This window comes from Macrosteles quadrilineatus, unplaced genomic scaffold (assembly GCF_028750875.1).
Source record: "Macrosteles quadrilineatus isolate MER2022 unplaced genomic scaffold, UCM_ALF_1.0 Scaffold_6__1_contigs__length_79288215, whole genome shotgun sequence".
NCBI lineage: Eukaryota > Metazoa > Arthropoda > Insecta > Hemiptera > Cicadellidae > Macrosteles > Macrosteles quadrilineatus.
The window spans coordinates 49,082,423-49,106,029 of record NW_026542599.1 but is presented as its reverse complement, the minus strand read 5'-3'; the positions used below and the strand labels follow the sequence as shown (position 1 = coordinate 49,106,029).

General features: G+C 34.5%; 1 protein-coding gene across 1 annotated transcript; it reads right to left on the bottom strand.

Annotated features, from left to right (window-relative positions):
- Positions 1 to 9,740: 9,740 nt before the first annotated feature.
- Positions 9,741 to 21,966, bottom strand: LOC128997290 (protein lin-7 homolog C-like). The gene is made up of 5 exons (XM_054422920.1): positions 21,805 to 21,966; positions 17,304 to 17,345; positions 16,836 to 16,948; positions 14,840 to 15,085; positions 9,741 to 12,063 (listed from the first exon to the last, which is right to left on the bottom strand). Exons 1-5 carry the CDS (start codon positions 21,839 to 21,841, stop codon positions 11,908 to 11,910), a joined length of 594 nt encoding a protein of 197 aa, XP_054278895.1. The 5' UTR covers positions 21,842 to 21,966; the 3' UTR covers positions 9,741 to 11,907.
- Between the last annotated feature and the right edge of the window lie 1,641 nt (positions 21,967 to 23,607).

Below are 23,607 nucleotides of genomic sequence, written 5' to 3'. Positions count from 1 at the left end.
ACTTTCCTATGTTTCCTTGGAAAGCAATTACGACCTTTAAGGGCAGTTTATGAAATAATGGATAATTTTGCGCTAGTTTTCTCGTCATGACGAACATTTTAAGTATATGGTTTATGGGGGTATGACTTGTAGTTTTCACAAAAGTTCATGTGTACTTTGGGCTTTATATTGATAAACTAGTGGCTTGTAGGGACATAAGTCCCTAAAAAGCTCAAATGTAAAACAAACTATTGTAATATTTAAACAAACTCAGAATAAAATTATCTATGTGTCAGAATCGATACAGTGCTACAATACTACATGTACTCATATTAGTACCCTGGCCCAGTTATTATTTCTAATATTATAGCTCTACTCCTTTTGTAAAGGCACAACTGAATTAGTGTAAAGGCTGCCCTATAAGTTATAGTTGATAGTTATAGTTGATTATAGTTTCGTTTCTGATCAACATAAAATATAAACTTCTCTCTGTGTCAGCTTATGTGGTGGTATTCCTCCTAAAGCTGTGGTTGATTTTATACACTCTTTAAAATAGGCCAATTTAAACGTTCAATGGGTTCATAGTTTGTTAAGACCATAGTAAAGTATTTATTTGCTAATCCGTTATAATTTTTAAGTTAATAACACAGCGCTGTCTGATGTTATGATGCAATGTACAGATAGCCGACAGCTAAGCCATATCAGCTATAGTCATGTTAATAGTATATTATTTTTCATTCAATGGATGTAAATTTTGTTTGAAAACATTTTACCGTTTATATTATTTATTTAGCCTACAGTTAAAAAAGCGAATCATCGACTGATTACTTGCCATTGGTTAGGGTTCCATTATCATGTTAATGAAACCAATCAAGAAAACAAATTCATCAGCATTAATATAGGTACATATTTTTGGTTAGTGAAACATAAAGAATCAGAAACTACCTCCAGGGTTTACTGTTATAGATTCTATCTTTACTATCTATATAGATTGTATATATATACAATGCATGTTGGGCTATATTATTTTAACCTTTTTTCCTTGGAGCAACAGACAGTTGATACCTGGTTAAAATCTACTCCAAACAATTTTATTTTTCCGCCCATTGGAATTTGTTATAGTAATTAATTAAAGGAATATATGTATTGCCTGTACAAACCTTTTTCAAATTTTATTCCCAGGTTATTCTCTAGAGTAACTGTTAAGGTTATTCCACTCGATAAAATCATAGATTAAACACTACAATTACGTGTCAAATTAAATGTTATGAAATTTAAAACAAAAGTTTTGAATACATTTTCAACATATGTTTTGAAATAAAAACAAAACAGAAGTTTTCTAACTAATCTTGCATCGTTGATTATTTAGTCAATGGGGCTATTTCATGTTAAACATTCCTTCAGCACAACAATAACCTACTAATGTGAAGAAATGTAATCAAAGTAAAATAATTTTGTAAACTTCGTGAACATATGTTTAAAGAAACCAAATCTTAAATGTTTCAGCCATTCTACTTCCATTTACTTTGATTTTAACCATCTCCCACGATTCTACTAAATTTCATGCGCTTGGCTAATTTACATACAAATACACAAATTTGCAAATTGCACAGTAAAATTAATTTCAACATTCTAAGACATAACGACAAAAGTCTCAATTGTAGGTAACGTCATCCCTGGTTTTATATAGTATACAGTACATTGCAGAATTTACTGGCAAATGAGTTAAATCCAAATGTAATATTGCTTACTGGCTTAGATGAATCACGATAAGCTGTATTGAGGTAAACAAAAATCAACAGACAAATGGCTTCTAATGCTATTCTTATGGAGAACATTTTACGTTATATTATTGACTAAGTCAAAGGTTTTATCAAATTTTGTGTTAAAATTTGGGGAATTTCACTATTTTTCCGGGATCGAGACCTTTAATTTGAACCCTCTCCCGTCGTTCTACGACTACCCAGTCGCCCACAATTTTGACGCAAAGAATCGGCTTTCGTAATTAATATATAGATAGATATTTAATTTCCACAAAATCAGTTAATGTAACCAATGCGTTTCGTTGAATTGAAAAACAAAGAACACAATTAAATTAAACAGCTGATGTAAACAATATTATGTTCTTCGAAAGGATAACATGGGAACTTAAAAAGCCACTGTGGCAGAGGCCAAGGGACTTTTTCAAAAAAATTAGGCCAGTTTGCAAATCTACGCAACACGCTCTTTCCAATGAGACGTCAGTGGATAAAATCGGTTAAGAAATGGTGGAGGATTCAACCGACAAACTTAGTGTTCGCGTATTAATTATATAGATTTCATATGTGCATGAAATGTTGGTGTGAAACCAACTTGTATAACTTTAAGCTAAATGGTTTAAGTTACCTGGCTTCGTCAAGTGATCCTTCTTCAGTATTACACTACTATAGTTTCGGACTTGAAAATAAGTCCATCTTCAGAAAACGTCAATAGGTCATCTAACCAAATTGGACTTCCAGAGGCTACCTCACCATGTATACCTTTGAAGTAGAGGCTATATTTATTCCCAAAAGGTATCAAACGCCAGCTCCTGATCAAATCTTTTCTATCACTTTAAAGTTTGTTTCGTGTTTTTAGTCTTCACGTACAGAGACTTAAATCTTTGTATTAAATTGTTAGCAATCATAAATCGTGGACAGAATCCTCCACAAAAGATAAATACAATATAGTTCAACACCCTAGAACTCCTTAAAAAAAATATGTTTTGTTAAGGCTTCGTCATAATGTTAAAAATACTCAATACAACAAATTCATTAATTTTACATATGTAAACGTTGATAGTTGTGTGCGTATTGTATTTTAATATATCTTCTGTATACATCTAGTCCTCTATATTTTCTGTGTACACAAATGCTTCTGTATACACTTTTTTTGCAACTCACAGTAACTGAGAAATATTCTAAACTGGTGAACTGTTTTTATAAATTTTTGCCATTATTTCTCAACCCGTGCTTAAAAAATTAGTGACTCGTGGATAAATCCAGATACAAAATTTAATCTAAATCGGACCACAGGTTTTGTCTGTAGCTCTGTATCTGGATCATACAAGTGTGTATTATATAACCTGATATTAGTCAAAATATGTTTTATTCTATAACGTTTAATTTAATTAAACATAAAAGTCATGCTCCCTCCATTTTTAAAGTATTCAGTCCAAAAATGTAATAAATTTACTTGTGCATACATATTTATTTCGTTTTAATAAATAATTGAGGTGATGCAATACACTTATGTAGGCAGTCGCAGCAGTCGAATCCGGGCATAGCGCCTAAAGTTTCACGAACGCAAACCGCGCAACGAGTAGCTAAATGAGCCGTAGAGTAAGTGAGCCATCTAATATTTTGAAGAGGGTTCACTTACTCTACGGATCATAGTGCCAATGAACTGTAGAGTAAGTGAGCCATCTAATATTTTTCTGCAGGCTCGTATAGTATACGAGCCTATTCCTATAATTTATATTATTCATTATTTTGGCTCGTATACTATACGAGCCGATTCCTAAATTATCAAATAATTCGTAAGCTTGGCTCATAGTCACTATGATCTGTAGAGTAAGCGAACCTTCCTACTGTATTTTTAAATATAATACACGAGGCTCATAGGCACAATGATTCGTAGAGTAAGTGAACCCTCTTCATTTATTTTTTATTTTCGATAGGCTCGTATAGTATACGAGCCTGTAGTGCAAGTGAACCTTCAATATTATTTAAAAAGCTCGTATAGTCTATGATCTGTAGAGTAAGTGAGCTGTCCCCCAAATTTGCTCTGTTTATATTTTGATGGCCAACGAGTTAAAATATTACAACCAGTTAATTTTCTATGTATAATTGAAATGAAATGAAAATGCTTCTTTATTGAATACTAGCTGGCCCGACAGACGTCGTCCTGTCCTAATGTGATTTCATGCCAAATGCTCGTTCATTTTCAAGATGAGCTCGTTCGCATGGCTCAATCACGTCCTGGTTGAAGTTCGTTCGCTACGCTCACTCACCTTTAGGTTGGAGCTCGTTCGCTGCGCTCACTTGTCTTCAGGTTAGCTCGTTCGCTATTGCTACGCTAACTCGCATCCAGAGATTGAGGCGAACTAAAAGGACCTTATGGTCCTTTCTTACAGTTAACCTCCAATGATGATTAAATAGTTTTAGTAAATAATATGCAGACTTTAAAATCAAATTGAGGGCGTTACGGGAAAATCAAAAAGGTTCCATAACTTTACCTAAACCATGTTATAATCAACAAGGCAGTAGCATGCATACAGGATATACATGCATTTTTATTTTAATACAGAAATAGCACTATATAGACCAATTTTGGACATTTTGCCAAGCTAAAAATCTCGACCTATTTCTCTTATCAATAAAAATCTGATGACTGCGACCAAGACAAATAAACGGTATCTGATCAGCAATCTGACTCATACTTTCTCCCGAGTAAGGTGAGGTGGGGAGTATAATTATTTTATAGGGAAACTCACAAAAGTTTCATTAACTAACTTGTGAACCGTAATTTTTACAGGTGGTGGGGTGCACTATTTTGTTTAGAGTTATAAGGATTATAAGAAAACTACTTTGAATAGAAACCGGCATTTTTCAAAAATTCGATTTTCCGTTATTTTATGGCTAAATAACACAATTAAGTTACAATTACTTTTGAACTGAAATTTATAGAGCAATGAAAGTTATACAATCTTGTTCAGAATTTAAAGGACAATTACATACTATTTTTTATCAAACCAGTAAGCGCCATTTCCGAGAAAATTAAATTTTTCGGTTATCACCATTAAAAACAAAATTTTTAAATACCCCCGCCGCAGCAAACCTGCAGACTAAGCGAATTTCCATTAGACTGATTTGATTTACACTGAAATGTCTACTTAAAAATATAACATTTATTCCCGATTTAAATAGAATTAGTTTAACAAGTATTTAGAGGGTATATATATATATATTGAGGGTAAGTATTTATAATTGAGGGTAAGTATATATATATATTGAGAGGGAGGGTTTGCTGCATCAGGGAGGGTAAAACTGTTTTTTTTTTGTAAAATGTTAATAGTTAGTAAGAAATAAAAATGTTTTCCAAATTTGATCAAAATAGGTTCATAAACAAGCAAACTACAACAGTTTACTTATTCTCCATAAGAAAAACATGGGAATTTTAAATTTACAATTTTTTTGAATTTTCTCCGTAACCATTAGGCGCATGATAACGCTTCAATATACTAAATTATTTGTTTTTTTAAGCTCTACAAAATGGTTTGGAAAGAAATTGCTAAATTTTAGGTTTTTTGGGTCAACAATGGGAAAACCTATTTTTACCCCATTAAACCCCCCGTAAACCCCCGTTCCCATGATCCGATCATGCTGGATCGCGAACTCGTTCGAATAAACGTAGGTTTACACGTTTGTACCAAATTTCATCAAAATCGGATCATTTTTGCTCGAGTTATCGTGCTAACGGACACACACACATATATATATATATATATATGAATTTGAACGGATGGTGTTTTTGGCCTCTAGGGACCTCAAAACAAACAAAAAATCGGTCCCGCGTCCAGGTCTTACCATGAGTACTACGGTAATAGCTTATTCCCTATATTGGAAATTCGCTAAAAAAGAAAAAAACTCCTGGAATGACATCATAACACATAGACTTACCAATTATAAATTAATCTAAACATCTATCCCCCCTCGTTCTTTGTATTATTTCAATTTTTTTGTCGACATTATAGGTATTTAAACCACTTTGTATTAGGTGAACTGAGGGAGAAAATATATTGTTTTCGTCAAAAATTTTAAGTTAGAGTTTTTTGTGAATATATCCCCCTGAGCCCAAAAAATGGTTTTCGAAGTGATCTCTGTCCGTGTGTCTGTGTACAGAGCTACAGATCACCCACCTGAAGTCAGATTTTGAAGAAATTTTGTATGTAGGTAATAATCCATCGTACCTCTTATTGGTGGCTCCTCCCTGCTAGCCCACACACTGCCGGACTATATTGGTTTGGGTTTAAAGCTGGATGTTGATGACTTATTTACCAAATTATATTAGTATATAAATATTGTAACACTTAAATATAAATAATACACATTTTACAGAAACAGCCTGGTATAGCTTATTCAGGGTGTCCCGTAACTCTCTGGACATATGTATATAGCGTTATTCCTTAGGTCAAGACAAACACATTTCACCATAGGAACATGGGTCTGTGGGGTCTAGTTTACCGACTGTCAGTATTTATGTGTTTTTTACAAAAAAACTAATAACTCCTAAACGGTTGAGATGCAGCTTTGATATTTTACAAAAATGTTTATCTTATTAAGACCTTTTATCGTTAGAAATTATACTAAAAAATCATTAACCGTTTCAAAATGGCGGCCATTTAAAATATTTTATGCCAAATTTCACGAAAACCGTTAACTTTACAAAAAAAGTGCAAGAGACAAAAAAGTTTGTAAATTTTATGTAGTTTTCAATGATACCTTGTTTGTTAAGATTGGATAAATAATAACAGAGAAACTAGTTGTTTTCGTAATGTATGACCACCTTTTTCCATTTAAACAATGCTAAACAACGTTAAAGGAGTATTAGCATTGTTTAAATGGAGAAAAGTGGCATTTGGAAAAGTAGACATTTCTCTGTTATTATTTATCCAATCTTAACAAATAAGGTATCATTGAAAACTACATAAAATTTACAAACTTTTTTGTCTCTTGCACTTTTTTTGTTAAGTTAACGGTTTTCGTGAAATTTGGCATCAAATATTTTAAATGGCCGCCATTTTGAAACGGTTAATGATTTTTTAGTATAATTTCTAAAGATAAAAGGTCTTAATAAGATAAACATTTTTGCAAAATATCAAAGCTGTATCTCAAACCGTTTAGGAGTTATTAGTTTTTTTGTAAAAAACACATAAATACCGACAGTCGGTAAACTAGACCCCACAGACCCATGTTCCTATGGTGAAATGTGTTTGTCTTCGTCTTGACCTAAGGAATAACGCTATATACATATGTCCAGAGAGTTACGGGACACCCTGTATACCTCTTCCTTAAAGGGGTGAGTGTAACAGGCTGATATTTACTTTTAAATCTATCTATATCCAGAGGTGCCCATCCCCCCCAAACCCAGAGGCGCAACCCCCGCCCCCCCCAAGCCAAAGGAGTAGTTCTCCCCCCCAATTTATGCTGCCGTCTATTTAAACCTACCCTCCCCCCCACCAATTTATCTGACAATTTTCCCATTACCTCATAAAACGAGCATTCCAATTTAGTATTTAGTAAACTTGAGGTAAAGAAAAACAAACTTGCTGATAATAAAAATTAAATGTTTAATAGGAAACGTTAACAACATTTAACAATACTTCATCAGGTATATCTAACTAATGGACGAATTAGAAGTGTTTCAATTTACATTTCAGAATCTCTATTGTCAGCTAACATGTGCTCAGTACTGCAATAACGTCTTCAAAACGTACAACAATATACTGTACTAGGTGAATTACTCTACTCCAACACAGTATTGTAACTGTACAATATATTAGGTGGCGTTAAATTTTACAGAGAAAGAATCTCAGAGAAGAATTTTAAGAAATCAAACCGCTTTAAAAATGCATTAATAATACTTTGGCAAAGTTTTTTTTTTCAAAATTATAGGCAGTCACGAAATAAGACAGACTTGTTGCTCGCCACTCCCTGGCTCTACAAACACCGCCACTCCAAACAACACACTCCAAAAACTCGATTTTACTCTACAAAAATTGCCAGGCAAAATACCCACAAAAGGTTTTTGTGACGAAGTAATCTTATAATTAATTTTGATAGCCCCAGGATTGCCTTTTATGACTAATAATGGTAGAAACGCATCTTGTCAGACAATCTGTTTATACACAAAACACGAAACGATAACAGATAGGCCTATCAATTCACGTGAGTATATTGCCGCAGGCAGGACTGGAAGTAAACTGAATCAGGTTATGACGGAAAGACGTGGTCTCTGGATTGTCGTCTGTGTTATCAAAAGCTGATATTGGACTAGTTGTAGTGACGGAGGAGAGTGTTGAAAATATAATGGGATTCATAATTGAGTTTTCCATTTAAAATTATTGACAATAATAACCAATTTATCTGCTGGATATAAATTATGGTCTCGAAATTCTACAGTACTGCACGAAAGGAAATTTATTAAATACTTTGAGGAGTTTGAAATATATAAATACATAAAACTAGGGACAGCGCAAAATTTTTGAGTGAAAACACTCAATTAATTATGAATCCAATTATACTTTTAACACTCTTCTCAGTCACTACAATAGTCCTATATCAGCTGGTGACAATGCAGACGACAATCCAGAGACCACGTCTGTCCGTCATAACCTGAACCTGATTCAGTTTACTTCCAGTTCTGACGACGGCAATATATACGCGTGAATTGATAGGCCTATCTGTAATCGATTCGTGTTTTGTGTGGTGGAGGTAAAGAACCACCAAAACATATGTAGCAAATAAAATTCGACACTGACACTGGTATATTAAGGATTGTCTTACAAGGTGCGTTTTTACCATTCTTAGAAGCAAATCTTAATTACGAATGGCAAAATGTTATTGGTGTTGATAGTGAGCTACTTAGAAACACTTTTTCGGGCTGCTTATACAAAATTATTCATTCATTATGACAGCTAGCAAAAAACATCCCCCCCCAAAATCCCCTCAAAAAAGTCCCCCCCCCCAAAAATTCCTGTGGCGCAAACGCGCCACAGTACCCCCCCTCTGGGCACCCCTGTCTATATCTATACTATTATAAAAAAGAGGTGGTTGCTGTATGTGTGTATGGGAAAAGTAAACTCGAAAAATACTGGTCGGATTGGGCTGAAATTTGGCATGATGATAGCTCACATTCCCGATTAACATATAGGCATATTCTTATTTCAAAAATCCTTTCGGGAGTGGCTCTGGAGTTTCCCATGTTAACCTTATGAGAAATGGAATTATTGAATCTTAACAGCTGTTTCAATTAAACAAGTTGGTTCTGTTCTATGATGTTCAATAGCATTAAAGTTACAAGGATTACCAACAGGGTGCAGCACTATTATTTCTTTTACATTTATGACAACAGCTAATTTGCAGCCAAAAGGTGAGTGAGCGTAGCAAACGAACTTCAACCTGGAGGCGAGTTAGCGTAACAAACGAGCTAACCTGAAGGCAAGTGAGCGCAGCGAACGAGCTCCAACCTAAAGGTGAGTGAGCGTAGCGAACGAGCTCCAACCTAAAGGTGAGTGAGCGTAGCGAACAAACTTCAACCAGGACGTGATTGAGCCATGCGAACGAGATAATCTTGAAAATTAAGAAGTTAAACGGGGCAAAGCCCGCGGGTTACAGCTAGTAAATTTATATATTGGACACTAAACCTCCAAAATTAACCCTTTATTGAAATCTATGCACCTTTTAATCCACAATCATTTTATAAATAAATGCATCATACAATCTTTAACCGTTGTTAAATTAGTAATTACAGAACTTATTGGGTTTTGGGTTGAGACAAGATATGGTGTGAGTTTTAATATTGTTGTAATAACTTTGATTACAAAGTTAACATAGGCTTAGGGTCACAAATAAACCATTACTTTCAGATAATATTTTCAAGAACCCTGGAATGACAAGGCCTACATTTAGTGGGAAAATGCTCAAACAGGACAATATGGTACTCAACATATTCAAGAAAAACATTATCAACAATTTTTAATTTCAATAATTTATTAAATTTACAACACTAAAATAAATATGAACACATAGGAGATACACTAGTTAAAATCAGTAACAGTCATAATATAAACTACAAAATGTATAAAATAACAATTAATTTATTTAAAAAATATGAAACATGCAAAATAGAGACTAACAAATTGTAGAAACTTTCACTTGCTTACACAAAGCAGATTAAAAATAAACAGAAGACAAGATGAGGTTATAAGTAAATTAAAAATAGGAGGCTTGGATAGAACTCTCTAAGGTCAAGTTAGGCCGGCCACACACAGAACCAGGCAAGGCGGGGCGCAACAGGGCGCGACGAGACGCCTGACTTAAGCCCTGTCTTGCTGCTGTCACACACAGAATGAGGCGGGGCACGTCAAGTAAAAAGTTTAGCCCCCATAAACCTGAAAATTAACATAGGATTTTTTATTTCTGAGCCCTAAGCCGATTTAGCAAACGTTTAAATTGGACTTTATACTTGGGAGCAGAATAGGAAACAAAATTCAAACAGCCATACCTCCAGAAGAGTTTTTTTTTTTAACCCTTAAGATATGAACGTTGGCCTTCTATTTCCTCAGTTATCAATACCAAGATAAATTATTATTTATTCAACCACTGTAGTAATATCACTACTTCACTACGACTTGTATAGATCAAAGGGTGTGTATAAATTGTTACTGTACAGTCTTATATGTAAATTTTATCAGTTGTAAAATAATCCTTATCAAAATTTGCCCGAAAGGGAATAAATCACATGAACGCGCATGCGCAGAAAGTTCTGCCCGGCATCGACTTGCCTCGGGGCATAATTTTGGAGAGCTTCGCATTTTGCCCTGGGGCGTCTTTTTGACGTGCCCTGCCTCGCCCGGTCCTGTGTGTGGGGCTCCATAAAAGCCTGTGCAATTCCCGTCGCACAAGACGCCCCGGGGCAAAATGCCCTGTCGCGCCCTGCCTTGCCTGGTTCTGTGTGTGGCCGGCCTTAAGTGACATACCGCACTGTAAAATAAACAAATATTAACATTAGAAGATTCATGAATGAACACCCTAAATACATAGATTGATAAACTATTGTTAATTGGGGTTAAACCAAAGATCCATATTGGACCAAAAACTTCTCTAGTTTCTCTTAAGACACAACAAGATCTATTTAAAGCTGGTTCTTTCCAATCTGTATTTTAATTAAAAATATTAGAACTCCTTACAAACAGACCAATCCCTTTAAAACAAAATCCAATTAGTGTAGGCAATAATAAAAACAAAATTTAAAAAAAACTGGGAAAATTTGCAAATTAATGTATTTTGCATTAAAATGGTTTCGGTTAAAATGGTTTTACAAACTCACTCTGTGAAAGTATCTTTTCAAAATAATACATAAATAAATTTTAAAAAAACAATTCAAATTAACTGATAAAAGTAACTGATCAATATGTAACTTTTAGACAACAATTTTCTTATGAATTCATAACTGAAAATTACAGACATTTGGTACCTTGCTACAAATACATATTATGAATAATCCAATTAATTGCTACGAGGATTAATATTACCGTAATGGATACGTGGTTCGGATTCCACTATAAACTGTAGGTCCCTTAGTTGCCATTGACTGTATGGACTATTAATTACCAGCTTGTCTAAGAAACGTGTCACATTTAGTCACTAACAAGTAACAAGACAACAAGATCGCGCCACTCATCCTAAACGCGTCATTCACTCATTTTTGGGTTAAAATACACAACTAGTGGCATCCCCATCTTAAATAATCGATATAATTGATTAGAAAGCACGTATCATCAATCAATTTTTCATTGATAATTTATCGTTGTATGGATCTAATTTCAGATGTTTTATATTACCAATTAAGATGGGGACATCACCAAGGTGTGTCTTTTAACCCAAATATGAGTGAATGAGTTTAGAATGAAGTGAGATGCCTTGTAAAGCTTGGTTACTGGCTAAACACAATGATCAAGGACAGCTGGGTCCAGTTACAAACCATCGAAAAGCAACCAAACCTTCCTCAGGATCAAACCAGCAAACTTTGAATTGCATTTTATGTACACTATTTAAAAGAGTTTTCTACTATTTTGGTAGGTAAAATAAAGTCACAAATACATGAATGCTAATCATTTGACACACTCTAATACTGTTGTCTCCTGCGTGCAGCTCTCTGCTTATCGAATCTCATCTCCATCTCCTCAAGCACCTTGGGAGTGTAGCGGACGACGAGTTTCACAGAGCCCACTGCCTGCTTGAGTAACTCCACCGCCTTCTCGTGATTTTCACCTTCCACTGACTGCCAATGACAGAAATAAGAAAAGGTTTATACACCTTTTAGAACGGAGAATTACTAATTTTGGTTGTTTGCATTGGTTGGATTATTCAAAGAAATATAATTTATTATGTACAGTAATTTTAGTTAGGTAATCAAAAACATATTATCCAAACAAATAAATTTAAAGTAAAATTAAGTTACTAAACATTTTCAAACATCATTAACATCACTAAAGTAAGGATCACAATTACATACTTAAAATTAGTTTATGTCCTTTTAGAACGATAAAATATAGACTACTTCTCACTTTACTTATTATTTTATATTTAATCAGTGCCCTACCCAGTATAGATGATATTGCAAGCTACAATATAATGTTCATGTTCCGTTTCTCAAAGTTTGATTTATTTTTTTTACAAGATGAGTTTTTGTACAAACTTTTACTACATTTGGTTCAGTATATAATAACGAAATCCACTAAAACACACGAATAAACGGTCCACTAATTTCAATTGTATAACAAATCAGTGTTGGGGAAGCTACTTTTAAAATGTAGCTAGCTACAACTACTGCTACATTTCCAAAAAAGTAGCTTAGCTACAGCTACAGCTACAGTTACGAAAAAGTAGCTAGCTACAACTACAGCTACAATGAAATGTAGCTACAGCTACAATTTTAGCTACTTTTCCAAAGACGTTACTTTTTATTCCACGCACATTACGTGAATGTAAAATTAATTGCAACTACATTTACATAGGCTATTGAACAAACATTAAAAAAAATGTCAGTATTGTATCTAACATTACTTGGAAAACAAATTATTCCTAGATTGTATTTAATTTGTTGGCATTATAAACCTAACATTACAACAACAGAACCAAATAGTTGGGTGTCCCATCATATTTAGTAGGCTACTTATTTTTAAATATTGCATTATTTTTAAGCATCTTAAATGTAAATTTCATTAAGTTCAAAGGACATACATCCAAACTATATTTTAAAAGCTAATTTTATTTCTTTAATATAGATTCATTTATAGTATAGATGTCTTTTAAGACCAATAATAAAACTGTAAAACGATTATTTAAAAATACTTTTTGTGTTACAGAGCCTAGCCTACTAAATTGGAGTTTATTGCCTTTCTTTACTTTTAATGTTAAAAACGACATTGCTATAACTTTTAACCATAGTGATAAGTTACTTGTTCTATGAATAACACTTTTCAATGTCAAGAAATCGTCCTTTATTGTCATTATGCATAGGGCAAATTTTGCTTCAACCTAGTTGGTACAGAAAACAGTATATTCAGCAACTTATCCTGAAATCGGCTTTTTAATTTAAACATGTTGAAATTTGTAAAGTAAAAATAACATGTAGGACTACTTGGCTATGTAACAAGTTGGCTATAGTAGGCTTGTTCTTGTAAGGACTAAACAGATATATTCCTAATAATTGAACTTGGAACTTTTGGTATTCGTCTTACACCATAGCATAGCCTAGGAATAGTCCTATACAAGAGCTGTTAGCAGGAGCAAACTATGCTATTTTTTCAATGCAAGTTTCATGTTATATGGAGATTTTTTTGTTACAATTATCATGTAGTCTAGGCATATCTTAAATCTCATCAGGTAATTTCCTCCTTGTTAATTTAGTAAACCCTTGAAAAATCTTCGTAATCTAACTAAGGAAGGGCTTGTGATGATTGTGAACCACAATCAACAGCTGAAGCAAAGGTTGATTGACCAGCTTTCTCATTATTTTAAGGTTTAGTGTTGGTTTCCATTAAAACCCTAGTTGAAACACTATTGATATAATAAAGAAACTAAATTGATTACTAATTTCCCTGTCAATCACTTACAAGCATTCAATAGCTTCTCTTGTCACCGGTAACGTTTAAACGTCGTCTGCTTCTAGCCATCTAGCGATTTTATTTTATCTGACAGTAATCATAGTATAGAGTAGTAAATTAAGGAAATGAGAGCCAAAAATGTGGATAACACTCATTTAATGGCCTCCATGTCCACACAACGTTGTAATAGGGAATGAAACGGCTGCAACCAGCTGTATGAAGCCAAGAAAGTAGGCCTAATTTTTTTTGAAAATCTAATTTCTCAGTTTGAAAGAGGTTATTTCACGTAAGGTTGAGGTTATGATAAAACTCACTATCTCAAACAATGTTAATGTAGCGAGAAAAGTAGCTAAAATTCCGCTACAACTACTTTAAAAATGTAGCTAGCTACAGCTAAAGCTACAAAATCTTAAAAGTAGCGTAGCTACAGCTAACGCTACAAAAAAAGTAGCGCGCTACTGTAGCGTCGCTACTTGTAGCGCGCTACTGTAGCGTCGCTACTTGTAGCGCGCTACTTCCCAACACTGTAACAAATACACCGACAAAATTTGTTTTGTATTGTTATAAAACAAATAACACTACTGAACCGCACGACAGGGACACTAGTAGTGGTTACTGAAATAATACTGAAAGGTTCCGAAAGGCTGTGGAACACCGGTGTCACCAACAGTTGCTCACGGCTAATAGCAGCCTAAGGCCTGAACCCCAATGCACCGCATTGGTTGCATTGGCGTTAGTTACACCACTGGTTGTGAACTGTAAATCAATTTGTAAAATTGAATTCTATATAATAATTGTGATGGCTAAAAGTGTTATAATACCGGTATTATTATTAATGCTATACAATGAGGGAACAACTCCCAGTTTTCTTAGTTTCCCTAGTGTTTGCATGTATTTCCATAATATTAAAAGCCTTACAAGAGTGACTAAGGTTCTAAAGCTACTCACCACGCCGTTGACAGACAACAGCTGATCCCCCCTCTTGAGACCCCCGTGTCTGTCGGCCACACCACCAGGGATGATACGCGAGATGTAGATAGGAGAGTTTTGCTCCTTCCCTCCCATCACGTTGAAGCCCAACCCCTCCTCGGTCTTGGGCAGTTCTACCACACGAGGGTGAGCATGACCTTCGCTGGCAGCAAAAGCCGCAACCGTTGCTTTGGCGGTGGCTGACGCTCGTACATCTTGGGAGCCCTAAAGCCGCAATAAAACTTAGATAATCATTAACTTTAGTTAAATATAAACAACAATTGAATATCTAGATGGGCCTAAGAGATTATTCCATAATTTAGAGTATTTTGTTTCCAAGTATCGTTCTCTGAATTAGATTAAATAGAGGCTCTAGCTATAATAGCCTATGTATAAATTAGTTCGGAATTATCAGAATTCCCAAAGCTAAATGGATTATGATTCCGATCACTCACAATTCCTGATCACAATTCCAAGCCATCAGTATTCACGGGTAAACTAAATAGAATATTCTCACTTCTGAGTAATTTTGTTAAGGATTCTGTTGGATTGTTACCCAGAGCACTCACAACTCCAAACTATCAAAAAAAACCAATGAAAATCACAATTCCGAGTGATCAGTATTCCCAAATAAACTATTTATGTAGTCAGCAGAACTGGATTCATTGAGAACTCCCTTTTGATCTTACTAAAAACTAGTTCTTTGGATTTATTTGAATAAGAATAAGAATGCTTTATTGCCGTTAAACTGGTTTACATGCATGGCACAGTCAAGGAAATGTCTTAGAACTAAGGTTTTAACTAAGGTTAAATTTAACATCATTTATTAAGTCTATTTCTCTATACAGACACGGGTTTAATAGGTAGTTTTTAAGTACTCTTTTAAATTTAGAACAGTTAAAACATCTTATTCTATAGGGTAACATATTATAATACTGTTTGGACTTTTCAATAAAACTAGTAGCTGTGTTGCTGTATCGACACTGTCTAGATATAATATTGCAGCGGTTTCGTGTGATGCAACTGTGTACATATTCATGTGTGCCTGTTTTACTAAAAAACTATTTTTTGCAGACACAAGGCAGTCTAAAATATACATTGCTTGTACAGTTAAAATATTAGCCTCCCTAAATAATGGTTTACTGTGTGTACTCTAAAATCAACATTGTACATGATTTTTATAGCTCGTTTTTGCAATGACAACAGTTTTTTTTTTATAATTACTACCTCCCAACCAAGCCCTATTTTATACATGGACAGAATGGCCTCTAGACCAGAGTGCCAAATTTCCAATTTTTTAAGATTATTGTTTTAAACTAATAATAATTGTTCAACAACTTGTGTTGTTGGAACAATTGTACCCATCATACAATTGTTCCAACAACACAAGTTGTTGAACAAGTATTATTAGTTTAAAACAATAATCTAAAAAAAATTGGAAATTTGACACTCTGGTCTAGAGCCCATTCTGTCCATGGCTATAACATAGGGCTTGGTTGCAATGATGGGTGACAAATTGGGGATTTGTCTAGGAGTGGGAGGCAATTTGCAACAGAGTTTTTGCTCAAACTAAAACAGTGTACCAATGAACCTGAAATGGCTTTACTCTTACGATAACACCCCACTTTGGAAATTTACAACACAACGTAACCAACCCTGTGTAGGTTTTGTCAATGTAATACCAAAGTACCAAGCAATAGTGTTTTATTTCTATCTTATAGATTTATTTATTGTCAGGGGGTGGTCAAGCACAGGACTTTGGTCCCTGAGGTCTCAGGTTCAAATCCTGCCACCCAGCCAATCACCAATTAATTTCATCTAAGTGTGATAATGCCACAACCCCTAGGCCTATCCTGAGGTAATGTGCAGCATGGTTCGGGTCTAAAGCCCTAGGAAGTGAGGTAGGGACAAAAGAATTTCTATTCCATAGATTTAGTTTTGGTTTGGACATTACATTGGAAAATTTGACAATTACCTGTACATCTACCGTTTCATATACGTGCTCATAGACTTCTCTGACTGAATTGAGAAAGTCACTTTGTAGAACCTTCTGGAGGGCTGCTAGTTTGGTCACTGGCACTTCACCACCTGAAACAATCAAAGCTCTGTAAAGTAGACCTTTCAATCATATCAACCTATATTTTCTGTTCAATTGATGCTTTTGACTCAATATTTAGTTAAGTTTTCTCCACATAAACTTAAAAGAAAGTTGTGTTAGGATACTAATTTCATTTCCATGATTCTCAAAGCTAATCACAGCATTTCTTGCGATCAACTATGGCGATGGTGCTACTCTCCATAAAATTTAATATTTTAGGTTTAGTGAAATAGTCGTTTAATTATTCAAGGGTGTAGGCCTATTGCAGGAGAAAAGAATTTATTTATAAAAATAAACATGTCTGCATTAAAAAATAAGGAAATATATTTTACAGACATTACTTACTCTTTTGTAGCTTCTCCAAAAGTTCTACAGCTCTGTTGACATCTGAAATAAAAATAAAAATATACAAGCTGAAATATCTAATTTAGAGAGTTTCTTTTTATATTGAAAACTCTGAATAGCTTTTCTTAACAGTAAGCCTTGATATTACAATGAACTCTTTCCTACCACTACATAGAAATGATCAAATTGCCTCACCTGTAAAAAGCTCATTTACGCTTGATTCGTTCTTGCTCACTGATTGCTAAATCAGCTGATATAACTGTTGGCATTTACATAAAACCCCCAACATCCGGTAATCAAATAACATGTGCTAAAAAAGCAAATCTAACCTAAATGACGTTTTAAAGATCTACAACTAAAAAGATAATCTGTGTGTTACGGTAAGTTAATTATGGTTGTAGGAAAAATCTTTGGCTTATTACAGGTACAAACAGTCATTGCCTCTCTCGAAATGTAGGGCCGCTCTCAGCTAAAGCTTCATGTGCCCATCTAAATTTCTCTAACAGCAATGACGTACTTTGCACTCTTATAATACACTTAAATAGCTACTTTCCACCTCTAGGCTTTCTTTCTCCATGTAGAGATATTAACTGTGAAAGAGTTTAACCTTGTTGGTAGTGGTGAATATAAATTTAGGCCTATTAGTCCAGGACCTGACTAGGGTTCTGTGTGCATGTCGTGTATAGAGAATTTTGCCTTTGCATTTCAATATAGGTGTCTTAGGAAGTGTTTTCCACTCGGGTGTCAAGTTCGCACCTGGTACGTTTTCGAGCTATGACGTCATCAAAATGGCGGCCATTGATTTTTTTTAATCGTATATTTCGCAAACTATTTGTCGGATCGGAATGAACTTTTTTTTGTTTGAAAGATAATTTTAAATGCTACCTGTTTTACATTTACACATTTGTTGTATGTTTAGTAGATTCTTCGTAATTTTGCAAAAACCTGTATTTTTTAATATTTTTGTGTCATTTTTGTTTGTAACGTTTTATTGATACAATTTATCAAAAACCACCAATGGGAAAAGTTGTAGAACGTTTAAAAATCTTTACAAAAATACCAAATTCGATATGTTTTCCTCAAAAGATTACGTCAAGAAACTAGATAAATCTCATGAAAACACAAATTTTGGCGCAAAAACGCCTATTAGTCCGGCATCTAGGGCAGTTCGCAAGTCTTATAAAGACAGTTTTACCATTCAATGTTGATGTATGTGTCTAAATAAGTGTTTTCAACTCGGGTGTCACGTCTGCACCCACTGCAGTTTCCGGTTATGACGTCATTAAAATGGCGGAAAGGGCTATATTAAAAATAACTATATTTTACATACCATGTATCGGATCGGAATGAACTTTTTTTTGTTTGAAAGATAAGTTTACATGCTATCTTTCTTACATTTACACTTTTGTTGTATGTTTAGTACCTTTTTCGTAATTTTGCAAAAACCTATATTTTTAAACATTTTTGTGTTATTTTTGTCGATAACGTTTTATTGATACAATATATCAGAAATAACCTAAAGACAAAGTTGTAGCACGTTAAAAGAGCTTTACAAAAATACCAAATTCGATATGCTTTACTCAAAGGATCACGTCAAGAAACTAGAAAATCGTACAAAACAACCTAATTTTTTGTTTTTTTCGTTTTTGAGCCAAATTCGAAAATTGAATGGTAAAACTGTCTTTATAAGACTTGCGAACTGCCCTAGATGCCGGACTAATAGGCGTTTTTGCGCCAAAATTTGTGTTTTCATGAGATTTATCTAGTTTCTTGACGTAATCTTTTGAGGAAAACATATCGAATTTGGTATTTTTGTAAAGATTTTTAAACGTTCTACAACTTTTCCCATTGGTGGTTTTTGATAAATTGTATCAATAAAACGTTACAAACAAAAATGACACAAAAATATTAAAAAATACAGGTTTTTGCAAAATTACAAAGAATCTACTAAACATACAACAAATGTGTAAATGTAAAACAGGTAGCATTTAAAATTATCTTTCAAACAAAAAAAAGTTCATTCCGATCCGACAAATAGTTTGCGAAATATACGATTAAAAAAAATCAATGGCCGCCATTTTGATGACGTCATAGCTCGAAAACGTACCAGGTGCGAACTTGACACCCGAGTGGAAAACACTTCCTAAGACACCTATATTGAAATGCAAAAGCAAAATTCTCTATACACGACATGCACACAGAACCCTAGTCAGGTCCTGGACTATATGTAGAATTTATATATCAGCAAAAATAAAAATAAATCCAAAACTTATTTGCATTTCATTGCTCCATGTATAAAAGATATAATAAATACAATTTAGGAAAGGATTTATAATCTAAAGGAGTACCGCAAGACAGACGGTAAATACCAAGTTATGAAATGCATCCTCAGACTGGGATCTAAATTTTGAAGAGACAGGGGATAGAAGAGAATGGGAGGCAAGAATCTCATAAGGTTTCAGTGGTCACGGAGGTAAGATAAGTTATGGTAAGTACATAAGTAGTCTATGCAATTGGAGGTGGCATGTAGCTACTCTACTCAAAACCAGTGTGAATCGGCCGCCAATCTCACTTCCAAGATTTTTCAAATCGAAACAAATGCTGTTTTATGGTAAAATTATCGGATTTAAAATGCATATCGCTATATTATAGGTCTATATTCGGATGGAAGAAATAGGTGGTCACGTGACATTTGTTTATAAGGTGATCGTACCCATTATAACTGTCAGAATTTGTCTCCATGCGTGTAAACTAGATCTTCTAAATTATTCTGCTTTAATTGGCAACTCGATTCCCGTGCGTAGGGCGGGCCACCAACTCGTATATTATAATTTATATTAATATATATTATAATATAATAATAATATAATATTATAAGTGCTTTTTTTGTTGGTATGCCATAACATCCTTATTTCTTCATAAATGAGTTGTCATTTGCTAACCTCTAAAATGAAAATAAAAAAAATTAAAATGTAAATGTTATTTCTTTGTAGTTATTTTAATATTATATTTGTGTTTAAATATTAGCTACTAGTTTAGTTTTAGTTTGACTTAAGTGAGTTGACTTGAAAATAATGCTGAAATGAGTTGATGAAACTCGCTTGCAAATAAAGGCCTTTTTATTTATTATTATTTTTAAGGCCTTTTTTACCCACTACACGGGAAAAATATACAAATCACTTATTTTTCAGTAGTTTTTCGTAAAAACAATCTATTATATCACTTTGTAAGTGATTTAGACTTGTAGCCTAATGTTTAATTTAAATAAAGTTTAGTTTGTTGTTTTGTTTTGCATTGAACACAAGCTCATTTTTCTTCTGTTAAAATTTATCAAGTATTTTGTCATTTTTATTAATTTTACTAGGCCCTACCTAAACCGTCCGTGATATCACTATTAATCGTGAATCGCGTATCAGTGACGACTACAATTGGCGACCGTGACAGGACTGACATAGGCTAAGAAATGACAAAACTAGAAGATGATTCAACGGCAATGCAGGGGAAAGCTCTGGAGGGACTTAGGCTAACGGCTTCGGGAGGCGGATGTGATTTGGAGAGGCGCCTTCGTCTGGACCTTAAGGGAGAAGGTGAAGACACCTGCGAGTTGCCATCACTGGTAGGAGGAACTACGCAGTTGGTACAGCAACCACGAGCAGCGGACCCGGTGAGTTTCTTTCTAGAGAAGATTTTAACACAAGTACAGGCTCAGTCAGAAAAAATGGATACTTATTTGGCAGATATTGACAATAAAATTACGTCCTCAATAAGAAAATTTACTCAAAAACATTCAAAATTTAATACAAGAGTTGGACCATTAGAGTCAGATTCTGTCATTGAAACTATCAAATATCCAAAGCTGGAAGATGGAGTGACTGATGAATCAAGTGGTTTGGAGATCAGAGTCAATGCCATTGGAACGATGCTTAGCAGCAGGCAGGATGACGTGGAGAAGGACAGAATGGTCTTGGACCACTTGGCGGATCACCGAATGGATTCCACGGAGCAAACCGTGTTGGACATTGGGCCAATCTCTGGCTCTATGCCCTTCAACGAGGACACGACATGTGATGTGGCCGAGAGGGATGCTGACGAGGAGATGGCATGTGGTGTGGACGAAGGGGATGGTGACTAGGAGACGACCTGGTGTGAACGAAGGGATACTGACGAGGAGACGATTTGTGATGTGGACGAGATCCCGCGTCGTTTGGATATAAGTTAGGCTACCTATTGTTTCTCCAATATAAAAAAAAAATTAAACACTGAATTTGATTTATGGGTTGTTTACGTTTTTTAATAACAATTTTTGATACCAATGAAACTATCAACCAAAACAAATAGCCTAGGCTAGACGTTGGCTAAGTTATAGGTATGAAAATTAACAAAATTAAAGAATAACTAGGCCGTCTGGCCGTAGTTACTAGTACAGTTTCTTTTTAGCCCTGATAACTAAAACAACAATACGAATACACTAAGCTGGTGTATTAGGTTACTAGGCCCCTACCTCTAGCAAGAGATAATGGTTCTCCTACTGCAGCCATGCTCGGTTCGGTTCGTGTATCGTGTCCGTGTGTAATGTGTAAGCCTATTGAATTCCACTTCACTTAATTTCTGATATTTTTTGGTCCTCTAAAGACTAGATGTAGATCATCTATTATTTCCACAATTCCACAATACACAAACTCGTCTGCTAGTAGCTGTAACAACTGGATAAACGCTGAGCAGTGGCCTCGCCAGTGGGTCTGACTTACGGGAGGTATAAATGAGCAAATGAGGCAACGATGAAATCATAGTTTAGTTCAAAATTTCTCCGTGAACAGCGCTGTAGTAGAGAGCACAGTAATTTTATGTCACTATATAAGCATTAACTTTATATCTCTATAAGATGCTATAAGTTAATTATAAAATTAAGAAAAATTATAAAATTAATCTTTTTCAATTCCTTTTAATAGGTTTAAGTCTGAAATGTTTGAGTGGCTCGTCCAAAATCCATATTACCGTATAACAGAGTACTTAGTTTCTGATGTTAATATTAATTTTTAATTTAGAACCCACTGTATTTTATAGCCTTAGTTTTTATTTCTATTGTTGACTATGTCTATTCCTTGTAAAAGGTCAATGACAATAAAGATCTTGATTCTTGATTCTTTTAGTTTTACAAAATTATAAAAACTGTCATAATCTAACTAAACTTGCTGATAATGAAAAAATCCAATGAAGGTTTTACTAATTTAAAAAAAATTGTTCTTTTTCATAAAATAAAACTATAAATGGCTTAAATTTCATTTTATAATGTTTTAATTATAAAATCAAGCTGGCATAACGTAACCAAACCAACCAAACTTGCTGATAATGAAAAGATGTCAGACAAAAAGTTAATGCTACCAGCGAGATTCGAACCCGGCACTTTCAGATCAAAAACGCTTTCACTACACCATTGAGGCCGATGACTCAGTACCGTATCGTTGGTTTAATGGTGTTCCCCCCTAATGGGGTTGTGACCTAAGCTAATATCAATAAAAATTCTTATGATAACCTATTCAATATTAAAAACAAAATTTCCAAAATATTTTTTAAACGACTTTAAATTTGTAGCTGAAGAAAGTGTAAGAAACTGCGTATGCCTCATCATAGAACGGGAGTTTATGACAGACCGTTTGTTGTTTTCTGCTTGTCGCCTTTGGAATGATCTCCCTCTAGCAAAAAAAAAAAACCTTGATAGCCGTCCCCGGTTTGTGACAGCACTAAAAAATCTGTTTTCTGGACGTATGGCCATGGTAGGTATATCCTAGGCGTGCGCTTGGTTGATCACTGACAGGTGTGCGTGTGTGTGTTTGTGTGTGTGTGTGGGTGTGTGTGTGTGGGTGTTTTGTAGGGTGGTATGTTTTAAAAGTTTATTGTTTCTTGTCTCATTAAATATTGTAAATAGATTATAGTATTTGTATTGTGTATTGTATATGTATTGTATTTTATATGTTTAGATTTGTATAAACAGGTTAAGTGTAAGAGAGGGCCATGTGGCCCTAACTTTGCCTGACTAAATAAATAATTTTTCATTTCATTCCATTTTATTTCCCTCGAGATAAGAGATCTACAGCTGACTTCATCGAAGGCTCTTCTATACCTCCCTTGAGTGAATACCCTGGCCAGTGCAGTGAGCGAGCAGAGCACTCAGGGCTGTCCCTAGGGTTGGCAACACCCGGAGTGTGGCCTTGAGCGAGCAAACGTGGTTGTGGCGCCCCCTCCCCTCCCAGTAATAATAGTCGCCAATCGCATATTTTAATACTATATTAATACAAATAGCTTC

Bases quoted from the DNA above. Each gene is read 5' to 3' on its own strand.
- LOC128997290 (XM_054422920.1), bottom strand. From the start codon at position 21,841: ATGGCTGCAGTAGGAGAACCATTATCTCTTGCTAGAG. The intron at 16,949-17,303 runs GTAAGTAATGTC...TGATTGTTTCAG, and splicing joins TTTGGAGAAGCTACAAAAGA to GTGGTGAAGTGCCAGTGACC. The intron at 15,086-16,835 runs GTAATTGTCAAA...TTGCGGCTTTAG, and splicing joins ATGAAACGGTAGATGTACAG to GGCTCCCAAGATGTACGAGC.